The sequence below is a fragment of the Pristiophorus japonicus genome, chromosome 13 (genome assembly GCF_044704955.1).
Source record: "Pristiophorus japonicus isolate sPriJap1 chromosome 13, sPriJap1.hap1, whole genome shotgun sequence".
NCBI lineage: Eukaryota > Metazoa > Chordata > Chondrichthyes > Pristiophoridae > Pristiophorus > Pristiophorus japonicus.
Genome location: NC_091989.1, coordinates 136,982,932 through 136,996,163, shown reverse-complemented (window position 1 = coordinate 136,996,163; position 13,232 = coordinate 136,982,932). Strand labels below are relative to the sequence as shown.

Sequence of the window (13,232 nt, the reverse complement as noted above, 5' to 3'; positions counted from 1 at the left end):
GCAGTTACAGGGATAAGCGATCATACCTGGATTTGTCTGACAACACGTGCATTAGGAGGCTGCACTTCCGAAAGGAGATCATCAGTGAGTTATGCCAGCTAATTAAGGGATATCTGCAGCCTACCAGCACCATCAGGACTGCACTGCCCGTTGAGGTTAAGGCTATTGCAGCACTTTCCTTCAACGCATCAGGCTCCTTTCAGGCCTCAGCTGGCGACATTTGCTGCATCTCAGCATGCCACACATTGCTGCATTCGGCAGGTGACTAAAGCCCTTTACACATGCAGGATGGACTTTATAAACTTCCCTATGACCAGGGAGGCACAGACTGAGAGGGCTTTGGGTTTCTCGCGAATAGCAAACTTCCCCAAGGTGCAGGGAGCAATAGACTGTACGCACATCGCCCTGTGAGCACCTTTACAGGATGCAGAGGTGCTTCGGAACCGAAAGGGATTCCACTCCCTGAATGTGCAGCTCTTTGTCGACCACAAGCAAATAATCATGGCTGTAAATGCAAATTTTCCGGGCAGCATCCATGATGTGTACATCTTGCTTGAGAGCACTGTGTCTGACCTGCTTAAGAGTCAGCCACAAGGTCAAGGTTGGATGCTGGGGAATAAAGGATATGGCCTTGCCAGCTGGCTCATGACCCCTCTGTGTAAGCCCTAGATGGAAGCCGAGAAGCGTTACAATGAATGCCATGTTGCTACACGCAATATCGTCGAAAAGACAATTAGAGTGCTGAAACAGCGCTTCAGATGCCTGAACCACTCTGGAGGCAGCCTACAATACAACCCTAAGCAGGTCGCTGAGTTCATTGTGGTGTGCTGCAAGTTGCATAACCTAGCTATGAGGAGAGGACAACAATTGCCAGATGGGACTGCCGGTCCATCTCAGGAGAGAGGGGAGGCAGAAGAGGAGGATGGAGGAGGAGGAGGACGAGGACCTCGGGGAGGACAATCAGCTTGGCGATGAACACATACCCCCATGCACCCCCCTCGCCGGCAACACTGGAAAAGCCCTGTGGTAGTTACACAGCTGCAAAACTCTTGCATCAGCAGCTCATAAATGAACGTTTTGCATGAACTTACATTGGTGACAGTTACTGTCACGTTATGTTTGATCCTTGCCTGACCTGGCCTGGCCATGGCCATTGTTTTCAGCCATTGTATTGATGTTTTACCTTACGTTATTAGAAGACACTTCAGGCCAATTATAAAGTTAAATAAAAATGTTTAATAATTGAAGACAAATGTAAACATTTTTTGAACAAACGTATATAACACCTCACCCCTACCAACCCCCAACAGTCAACAACATTTGTAACACAACTATAATATAACAACACCCTCCCACCATCCCAAACAGTGAACATTCAACAAAAAAGTATTTTTAACAATAACTATATACAGCATCCCCCCCCCTCCCTACCAGCGGCCACACTTTCCTCCTGCACCTTGACCCCCCCCCCTTTGTATTAAACCCCATTTTCCAGTAACTCCCTGAGTAATGTGACCAAGACTTCTTGCAGCAGGGGACCTTAAGGCCTGCTGCTGTGTGGGAGGGACATCAACAGAATCTCCTCAGTGGCTGCAGGAGAAGAAACGTCTTCCGAGTCAGAAGGAGGTTCTTCCTCCTGTCTCACATCTGTCGTGGTGCTTGGTGGGACGGTACCTTGGGGTGCAGTGCCATCTCCTGAGACTATCACAAGCCCCACAGCATCCACAGAGTCGGTCGTTTGCCCCATTGCCACAACTATCCGATCCATGCCCTCCGTTATTCATGCGGACATTGTAGCAATGTTTCCGATCAACCCACCAAGCGCCTGGAGGAGCTCTCGACTTATGTTGACACTCGCCCTTGACAGTGAGACCATGTCCTCATTTGGATCTGCCCATCGCAGCGCGTGTCTACCTCGCCGACTCAACCTCTGTGGGGTCGGCGTGGGCACTGGCCTGCTGCAAGCCGCTTGGCCCCGCTACTTCATCTGCAGCTGAAGACGTGACCGCAGGTACCATAGATGACAGCTGGTCATTTTCCTCCTCCTCCTTGGTTTCGTCTTCTGCACCCATGGTGATGACTACCTGCAGCGGCAAAGGGGTTGTTGCAGGGGCCTCCCTTTGTGTCTCAGGAGTCTGGGTAGACATGAGAATGCTGGTGCTGTGCTGGCATATGTACGAGGAGCAACACTACTACAATAAATGTGAACGAGAGATGTTACATATGATTAATCTGAGAGTACAGAAGCTGCATGTATAACATTACATCATTCATATATTATAATGAAATGCCATTAAATTAGATAAAATTACCACTGGTTGACCACTGCTTTACACATTACTCACGTGGCGCAACAACGGGATCTACACCACCACGGGTGGCAGAACGGCTGTGGATGCTCTATAATGCTGCCGCACATTCTTCCAAATCAGTCAGCGGGTGGAGCTCAGCAGGGCCACCTCCAGTGCGCCTCTGCTCCACCCGATTCTTGGATATCTTCCTCGGCAAACATGACAAGAGCATGGCATAAGCTAATTGACTAGGTACTATTACAGAAACACAACAGATATTGTAATCCACAATTAATCACCCCACATTCTATTCTTAACGTTATATTCTGATACGGTTTGTATCCAAAGGATGCATGGTAATAACATCTATGTTCAGAAAAAATATTTAATAAGATCGTGTTTAGGAACTAATGCTTGACACCAAACATCTTGCGTACAATCTCCAAGAAAGGCCCCATCCATGGGTCGTATCATTCGGCACCTGAGGGGAGGGAGGCAGTTTATTTGAATTGATAGAGGTCCCCCAGGGGGGAAAATCAGGACCACCGTTGAGCTGGTGAGCTCAGCAATGACAGGACCATGAGGGGAGGGGGCACCTTGTCCTTGGGCTGTGCTCGGAGATCTCCATGTGGCCGGAGCTAATGTCCCAAAGTATCCCAGGGCAGACAGTGAGCCAGGGCAGCTCTCCCCCCAGTCCAGGTTGAATCACTGTGTGACTGACAGCAGCCGGAGAGACTCACACCGTCTGGGTAAAGGTGACCGGACCCCTCAGTGCTCAGTCATGCCCCACCCATCAACCTAACCAAAAAGATGCCCAATTAAAGACTTCCTCACAGCACACAAAAAAATCTCCTTCTAAAGTGGTACAAATGCCGAATGTTTGCAGTCTGTCTGTTTCCAGTCATTTCTTTAAATAATAATAATTAATACTGTTAATTAAATGTAAGGCATCTGAGCAAAATTAGACTTAAAGGGCGCAGGTTCCGACCCCAGTCCAAATCTTAGCAGGGAAGCTACCCGAGATCACCCAGCTTAATTACAATCTGGCAGATTTACATTCTAATTAATTCAGTAGATTATTAAAATTTAAAATGTAATAATTTTATACTTACTCTTGCTGAACCAACCACCTCTTCCGTCACTGGTCTGCCTCATGCCAGTAATGGGCCACTGAGGATATAATCGCTGCGATATCGCTCCATATTTTCTGATAGGCGTGGGGGGAGAGGTTTCCCACGACTACCTGGGTTAACTGTCCCCACCGACTTTCAACCTCATTTGTCTGAAAATGCCTTAGCCTTCCTTCTCCCTGACAGCTCCTCCTCATGGACACTTTTATCGGACGACATAGCTCCAAGATTTAAGAATAAACACTCCAATTACAACTATTCAACACAATACTCAAATTACAGCTCTCCAACTGTGATCACTGCTCCTCTTTCTCTCTCCTTCTCTTTCTCCCTCTCTTTGACTGTTCTGAGCATGCACAGATGACCCCTGAGCTCCCGAATCGCGGGAAAACTTCTTTGCTAAAAATAACCCTGAATGCGCAGAATGGCTGTTGCTATGGACTCCAGCCTTGCACGACTGAATACATCCTTAAGACCCATTTCACATCGCAGAGGCTATCGCCCAAAATAAAAAGCCGAAACTAGTGGTCTTTAAAATGGGCGATATTCGAGCGATCCTGAAAAATAAAAAAACACTAAGGCCGGAAATATCGCCCAAAGCCATAGTGGAAAGTTTAGCCCATAAGATTCTGAGGGGTATTGAGAGGGTTGATGCTGAGAGGTTGTTTCCCTTGGCTGGAGAGACTAGAACTAGGGGCCATCTCAGGATAAGGGTTCGGCCATTTAAGACTGAGATGAGGAGGAATTTCTTCACTCAGAGGGTTGTGAAGCTTTGGAATTCTCCACCCCAAAGGGATATGGATGCTGAGTTGTTGAGTATATTCAAGGCTGTGATCGATAGATTTTTGGATTCCAGGGGAATCGAGGGATATGGGGATCGGGCAGGAAAGTGGAGTTGAGGTTGAAGATCAGCCATGATCTTATTGAACGGTGAAGCAGGCTCAAAGGGCCGTATGGCCTACTGCTGCTCCTAATTCTTATGTTCTTATGGTGAAGTAGTTGTAACTGGATCTGCAGACAGGGTGCCAGGTGGTAGGTGCACAGGCGATCTACATTACCTGTTCAGCCAACATTTCTGTGCTATTCCTCCTGCTGCTCCTCCTTTTCTTCTTTCTCTCTAAAGCAAATGAATGGAGGAGGCCTAAAACGGACTCCACTGGTACCAAAGATCCCATGTGGCTTTTACCTGTGGACCTCTTCTGGAATACCATAAGAAGGCTGCAACGCCTCTTTTCCTGAGGTGTTCTTTTCTGCTGGCGGCCTGTGGGGATGGAGGAGAACTGCTCAGGTAGCTTTAAGAGGTTTGGATTAGGCGTTAGGCCTCCCTACCCCACCCAAAATGTCTGCCAAATGACATGCTCCTCAATGAAATTTACTTCCACTCGAATACCCAAATGATGAAAAATAAGTTTGAAAAACTTTTGATACTTATTGTTTCTTTGTTTCCTTAATAATGGAGAAATTATGCCAAATAACTCACAAAAAAGATTTTTAACTAAAAAGAATGACTTGCATTTATATAGCGCCTTTCATGGCCACTGGACATCTCAAAGCCAATGAAGTACTTTTGGAGTGTTGTCATTGTTGTAATGTGGGAAACATGGCAGCCAATTTGTGTACAGTAAGCTCCCACAAACAGCAATGTGATAATGACCAGATAGTCTGTTTTTGTTATGTTGATTGAGGGATAAATATTGGCCAGAACACCGAGGAAAGCTCCCCTGCTCTTAGGAGGAATTAAGATCATTTACCTCTGATTTAACAACTCTTAAATCTTGCAATGCTCATTTGTTTAAGAACATTATTCCCATTCAAATAGTTATAATTACAAGAAGCACAATAGCAACTTTGTGAAGAGTAATTGATAGGGTTTTGATTTTAAATGAACAGTCCATTTCATTCGTATTCCAATGTGTATGTATGACCTAACATGCACATTGCTGAAAGCTCCTAAGACATGGTTGTATCCCTATTGCAGATGCATTGTGAACCTCGATAATTCATATGTTGCCTCTATAGTAATCCGGTTGATATTGAATGATGATCAGATGATAGCTTCAGGTAATTTTGCAATATATAAAAAAGATTCTGACTAGGATGATATAATTGATATGGTTGCACTAAGATGTGAGTGTGTTGTATTCACAACATAGTTACTGGGGAAAAAATAGTGTTGTGTATATATAAGAATGTAAAATATGACTAAAGAATGACTTGTGACTTGTGCAATGAGAATTACTTGGCAAGACATTCGCTCAAAATAACAGCAAAGATTATTAGGTAGATGGTCATCTTCCCGAGATTTATGTGATAAAATATAATGCTTCAAGTTCAGATCTTAAATCTTCTTAATGTGCGAACATTTTGTTGTGTTATGATAAGTTAAGGCATTTTTATGATATATTTCTACATTTTTGATTTTGTTTCTTTATACAACTGCATATGTTTTGCCTGATGATGCTGCTGATTTGATATTTCTACTGAAAAGATATCACTTCCTGCAAGCTTTGCATTTACATTCATGATTGCTGTTGTTATTCTTTTTCCCTGTGATAGTGTCATTTTAAATAGTTAGGCAGATGTATGAAAAATCTCAAAATGGATGAGTTTAAGAATCCCTTTCTGTATCCTAGCTGTGTTGCCAATTGCACATGTGCAGTCTGTAAAATCTGCCCTTTGAACAGAGCTAACATTAGTCAATACCCGAAGTGGGTGAATACACAGCAGGTCCATCAATACCCGTAAAGGAAAAAAAAACGCAGGCTAACATCTTGAATGTAGACCCAGAGTGAGAACTCTCGATTCTGACGAGAATTCCCATTTTGTAAGAAGCACTGTTTTATTTATAATTTTTTGAAAATGCATGCAGCTATATCGCATTTAATAAAGTAAACCACAGCAAAATGATTTTACAGCTCCTATAAAAATGGTGTGTAGTTCATTTTCCAGACTTTATATATGCACAGCTGGCCATGTGGCACACTGGGGAATGGAGTTATCCTCAGCAAACACTTTTTTTAGACTGTGTCCACACATTCCTCAAGCCTGTTCAGGTGCCCCAGTGTGTACGTGTGAAGGAGCAGTGTTGCATCGTGTTTTAGAGGATGAAATGCCCAAACATGTGCAGTCTGTAAAATCTGCCCTTTGAACGGAGCCAACATTAGTCAATACCCGAAGTGCGTGAATACACAGCAGGTCCATCAATACCTATAAAGGAAAAAAATAACGCAGGCTAACATCTTGAATGTAGACCCAGAGTGAGAACTCTCGATTCTGACGAAAGGTCCGCACCTGAAATGTTAACCGGGAAGAGGAAGTCTGAAAGCCATCAATCCCGGCTTGGGTTGGGATCCGCTTGCTGGTGAGCTGCAGTACTGGCTTCGCCACTGTATGTGGGCCGAGAAGGTCACCTAGATTATATAATGCCAGTGTGTGCTTGCATCACCGAGGGCGTATCTTAGCTGCCCATCAGAAGTGCTGCAGCTACCCCTGAAATGATACGGATTTGTGCCCACTGGCACTAAAAATTTTTTTTCTTTAAATCTTTGGGGTCGTTCCAAGCCTTATCCCAGGCCTGGTCCACCCAGGTGAGCCCCACTTATTATAGGTGCCCTTATTTCAGGTGTGTAGGGACTGCACCTTAAACGAGGTCAGGTGGAAACTGGCGGAGATGCCAGCCAGTAGCATATCCATATCCCAGACTAGTTCCTGACTATTCTGCCACACGCTTGCCAGATGTATGGTGGGGCTGTGCCAGAAGGTCTGTGGGTTCCCCCCCGGCCCCCCTATGTTTACAGATGTTGCTGGACTTGCTGTGTATTAATAGCAACTTCTGTTTTCATTTAAAAATTTCAGCATTTGCAGTTTGAATCGTTATTCAGTGCCAGTCACTCATGCTGTCAAATTAAGCTTAAGAGAGGCTGAGGATTGTAGAATTGTTTATGTGCTCAATAGGCATAAATCATCTATTTAACAACTTCAGTCTAAATGTTGCTGTACAAAATATTGTTGTGTTACTAGGGCAAAATAAATAGGATTATTGATCAGGTCAAAATCGGGTGATTTTGCAAAGAAACAGAAAGAAACAGTCAGGAAAGAATCATTTTATCCTAAATCCTGCACTTTGGTTTGTGAAAATTATTTTGTTCTTTCTGGGTTTGTAAGTTTGTATTCAAATCTGGAGAACTATAAAATTGCTCCTCTATTAAATTCAGTAGCCATATTAATGTAGTAAACGGTATAATAAAATGCTTGATTCAAGTATGTAAATAATGAGGAAAAGATGGTTTATACATATTCAAATATATGAATCACTACAGGTGGCTACCTCGATTGGCCACAAAGCACTCGGGGGATGCTGCTTATTTCATTACTGTTCCTGAATTTTCAAAGTGATCCGTATAGTTGGATTGGTAATGGATTCACACATTTTGCTTAAAAGCTCAGGTAGAATCATAATGAATTGAATTATTACACAAAAAAGTAGAAGAGGTCTAATTAAAACCATGATGCAATATTTCTGAGGTGAATGAAAACACAGATAAAGTGCTGGTATTTTTAAGGAGAATTATAGGGCCCAAATTTCCCTAACCTCTTTTTCTGGCGCCCTCACTCGAGCTGCGCCGCTTTCATCCGCCTCCAAACGCGCCAAAAAAAGTCCTCCGTATTTTGGCCGCTCCCCAGCCTCTCCTCCGTCGTGGCGCAGCGTGGCCCAATGGATTGAGGGCAGAGCCAGGTCCCGGCGCTGAAGCTTCTGGCAGGTCGTTTCTGCAAACGCGCGCTGCAGGCAGTGTGGGAGGGGCCAAAGCACGCCATCCCTAGCCCTGGCCGAATGGGCTCCCTCATCGGCGGCCCGCTGCATTCCCTAAGGTAGGACTTCTATTTTTTATTTGTTATTTACTGATGGATTTTGGTGCTTTAGATGCAGGGTTCCTTCTATTTTTTATTTGGTATTCATTGATTGCTTATTACTTTGGTCTTGGTGCTTTAGGGGCAGGGTTCCTTCTATTTTATTTGTTAATTAATTGCTTATTACTTTTTGTGCTTTGTTTGGTGCTTGGTGGTGCTTTAAATGTAGTTACTTGCGCCGATTCCTTAACTGTAAGTAAGGTCTTTCTGCGCGGACAAAAGTGGACACATACACTGCCCTAAGTTAGTTAGTACAACTTTTTTCTGGCCAAATTGGCATAAATGTGGCTGAGAACGCCCCCTTTTGAAAAAAAACTGACCTAACAAAAAACCTAACTAACTCACTTACACTGGCGCAAATTAAATGGCCATATTTGCAACTAAAAAGATACACCAGAAAAATCAAGTTACACCAAAAAAAAAGGTGCAACTCATGGAGAAATTTGGGCCCAAAGTAACTGCTAGTAAGACTGTGAAAACCCAGAAGTGTAGGCTATTGTAATTGAGTAAATGCAGTTGATTTTAGTAATAAACCAGAATAAAAAATATATTTCTTCACTGCAGATTGGCCAGCTAAAAGGCAAAGGAGAAACCACTCTCATTTTAATGCCCCTGCAGTGCACCATGGGAAGCCAATAATTCATCCTCTAATTAGTATCGCTTCTGTTGCTGTTGGCCAAAGGACAGACGAAGAGGTAGCCGCTTCATTACAAACTTGCCTCAGTAATCTTTAAATGTCTTTTTTCTCTGCAGGGTGAAAGCACTAAACAGGGACCGATAGAATGAGCAATTAAAGACAGTCTGCTGGCATTGCGAATGTGGCTGTTCTTTTGTAGTCTAATGAGAAGGCCACAAATCCGAAGGTCCGGTAGATGGAACAGCTGTGACTCTGCAGGAATTTCTTCAGGTTTTCCTTCACATTCCATTTCTCAAGCCCTATATCGTCAAACAGAGGAAGAGAAAAAAAGAGTAAATGCCCCCATTGCCACATGAAAATTGTGTTTTAATTAACAATCCATTACAGCTTACATCTCCTTTTCAGCATGAAAAATGTAATCAAATAATGCCAAGGTCATGTCACCGCTTCTTCAATCATACATCTGAATGGTACCTACAGTTCAAATCTTCCTTTACAAAGACGGTTGTGGTATTATAAAAGAATTGTTCGAAAATCTATTGTGTAAACATTTCTCCTTGGCTTACTCAATGTGGAAAAAATGCAGGGAACATCTTGTTCAACAGTACTGTTCCCTCTTTGAAATCCTGGCTGAAACAACAAATGCTCTAGTTTAAAAAAAATCAAGTTTTACTGTAAACTAAAAATCTATCCATCGATATTAAAAATCTTATGTCAGCACACACTTCCTGTCCGCAGTACTTGACTGTTGCTATGCTTTTGTCTCAAGTTTTGGGCCAATATTTTATCATTATAAATCCCAATATCTACATTTAACATGTATTTTCCTGTGTAAACGTGTCACACTGTGGGCAGCTCTGCAGTAGCTTTCTGAACGGTCTGTGCCAGTTTGGCTGCCATTTTCATTTGTTTTTCATCTCTGTGAATTTTCCTTGTAGGTACAATAGCTGTTAACTTACATTTACATTTTCAAAATTCATATTTTGTTTTAAGTTTATTTGTTTCTTCCCTCCAGTTTCAATTTCTCTCTACCTCTTCCTTTTCACACCCCCTCTCCATCTTTTCTTCCCCATCACTTCCCCCTTTCTTCTCCTTCCCCTTTTCTCCTACATCTGTGCCCCTCCCATTTCTCATGACAGAGGGGAGCTCAGCTGAAGAATGTGGAAATAACCTACTGCTACTTCTGGTTACCTCGCATTAATGTCTTGTTGATATAAGCCACATCCTTGAGGCCCTCTTGGTCCTGCTCATCTGTAATGGTTGCAGACCATTGGTCTCTTACATGTTAATATCTCTCTCATTTGTGATAATATGGAGAAACAGCACATTAGCACTATTTTGGACATATTCTCTGGTGTTTACTGGAAGACACATCCTCGGCCCACTCCAGTGATGCAGGCAACAGATTTGTTGCTTCAAGACTCAAAAAGCACTACCTGATGAGTATCCTGGTTTTCACATAGTAGCAGTCCTACTGATCATCAAGGCGACTGGTGCCATCAGCCATGGTCACAGAAGGTAGCCTGAATCCTTCAGGAGCCATCCATCCAGCCTGCTATCTCCCGGGAACTCATCTTGAATTTGGACTGTTGCAGCATGAAAAAACCATGGCAGATCCCTGAATATCTGGCATTAAAGTGGAGGGTGCTCAGTTTGATATCACACAATATCTCCACATTTTTGTATGGCATGGTTTTAGCCTATTAGAACCCACTTAAAGCAAAGCAATCACAATGCCTCCACCCTTGGGAACCTGTTAGTATCAAAGAAGCCATGTTGCCTGATGTCTGCTGCTGCAGTTCAGTGCTGAAATGCATTCACTTGGGTGCATGCCCTAGCACAATGCTGGTACACTGAAGAATAGCCCACTCCTATCAAGATTCATGCAGCTTGAAAGGACACTGAAGCATAGAAATTCAGGCTGTCTGTATAAAGAATTACCCCCTGGGTGCCAAGAGATGACACAATTCAGTAACCATCATCCTGGGTGACCAGAATGTTCCACCAAAAATGCTAGTATGCTTTAAATATGCATAGAACTCACTGGAAATTAATTGTACATTCATGGCCTCCTTTCCTCATAATTTAGTCCTCTGATACTAGGGGTCAGCCTCATGGGTATTTATCTACACTGCTACCAGGGCTTGAGGTTTCTCTTGTGTATGGTGACCAGAAGTAAACACAGCTTTCAGCTTTCAAGATGTGACCAGAACATGATATAGCTTCAGTATGATCTCAGCCTTATACTTTACCGACTTGGCTGTATAGCTCAGCATTCTGTTTGCTTTGTTAATTGCTGCTCTGCAATGACTGAAAATGGTCAGTGATGAGTCTACTATCATTTCCAACTCTCTTTCAGCCACTTCCCTAGCAAGTTTGATACCATTATTTAAGTACTTATGTTACCTATGTCTCCCAATGTTCAAAACCTGTATTGAAATCCATCTACCGTAGTTCTGTGTACTTGCGAATATTGCCTAGATTCTTCTGTAATTCCTTAGGTGCTTCATAAAAATCTATTGTCCCTCCCTCCAGTATAGCAGCATTTGTAAACTTCGCCAACTTATTTTGCAGTACTGAATCTAGATCATTTAGGTAGATCAGAAATAGTAAGGCCCTTGCATCAATCCCTGGCACTCCACTAGTACATTTCCTCAATGCAACATCACTCCCCTAATTAACACCTGCTGCTTTTTTTTCCTTTCAGCCAATTCCTTATCCACCTCTTGAGTGTTATCGAGGATACCCATTGCCTTAAACTGGTATAGCAGCCTTTCATGTGGAACTTTATCAAAAGCTTTCTTGAAGGTCTATCTATGTCTGGCAGGACTTTCCTCTTGTTCTTTATTGGTTTTGAGGCAGTACTGAAACAACAAAGTTCAAAAATTCCAGATCCCCATCCAATTTTGCTCTTTTCATATTTTCTGCTGAAAGGGATGGCAAACACTGGAAATATCTGTCCAAATATGGTGGCGTGTTCTATTGCAGCAGCAAGAGTAACATCACCCACCACATCATTACTGCCTTGGCAATGCTGGAAGTTAGGAATGTCTGCACAAAACAGGCAACCAGCATTGCTAAGTAAGACAGAATATCAGAAAAAATATTAAATGGCCAAATGAGGACATCACATCAGTAGCAAGACTATCAAAGTACAGATCCATATAATTATTGGATCTGCATCAAATGTAGCAACAATCACCTTTTCCTTAAGAGCCTATGGCCCTTTTAGCAGCTGCATCGTCCAAATTGGTTATTATATTGTACCATATCACGCCCTCAAAAATGTCAAAGAGCTGGTCAGTTCTGTGTTGGTTATCACTTACTAGCTTATATTCATGTAGCTGCTTCTCAACTTTGTTTCTAATGGTTTATTCCATTATTTTGCCAATTATTGATGTAAGACTGTGTCTGTAGTTACCCAGGTTTATTTTATCATCTTTCTTGAAAAAAGGTACCACGCCAATTTATTTTCAATCCAGTTGCACATCCCCTGAATTCTCACCTGTCCGCATATCGGAAACTTTGCTTCCAGATACATATAGAATACTCAACAATCACTCTGGTGTGCGCATGAGTACCATATCTGCATTCACCTGAGTTTCCTAATGTTGTAAGAGTGAGGGCTGAGAACGTTGGCCTTTATCCTCTAGAAGCCACCATTCCAATCTGGCATCTTCTTCAAATAATGTAAGCACAGAGGATTGCCTTAAAATAAAGGTAATGGGCTTGAATTTGCAGTTGGTGACATAGCTAAGGAGTATGCCGCCGACATTGCAAGAAAATCCACACCTGCCTCATGCGATCCTCCCTGCGAGAACTTCCTTTCCAATGCTGCAAAGTGCCATGCAGCGTACTCCCACACGGAGCCCAGGAGTGCATCATTGTGCATATGCATCCTGGGATCACGTGGGGCAGTACTCCTTTCACTTCTTGACTCTCAGCCAATTGCCAATCCAATACTCCCACAGTGAAATTCTGGATAAACTCAATGGGAATACCAGGGGCCTTTCTTTGTTTCTCCTTTATACAGATTATATAGATTTCAGTTTCTATTTAATTCAACGTTACTCAAAAAAAATTCTATCATTCTCTCATGACAACAAATGTTTATACTACAAACTTCCTTTTAAAACAAAGCATTGAAAAACTTTTACTGTGCCAGTTTTTGCTATTACAAACTTCTCATTATAACATTCAGTGCAGACCACTCTTCATAATAAAATCTGGCCAGAATTTTCACATTGGAAGGAGTGCGGGTTTGGG

The 13,232-nt window shown here is 42.8% G+C and overlaps 1 protein-coding gene across 2 annotated transcripts in view; it reads right to left on the bottom strand.

Annotated features, from left to right (window-relative positions):
* Positions 1-8,731: 8,731 nt before the first annotated feature.
* LOC139278296 (uncharacterized) overlaps positions 8,732-13,232 on the bottom strand; it is a 402,549-nt gene continuing 398,048 nt past the window's right edge. For both annotated transcript variants that reach the window (XM_070896942.1, XM_070896943.1), the window contains exon 8: positions 8,732-9,265. In XM_070896942.1, coding sequence (XP_070753043.1) covers positions 9,245-9,265 — 21 coding nt within the window. In that variant the 3' untranslated portion in view covers positions 8,732-9,244. The remainder of the gene's footprint in view (positions 9,266-13,232) is intronic.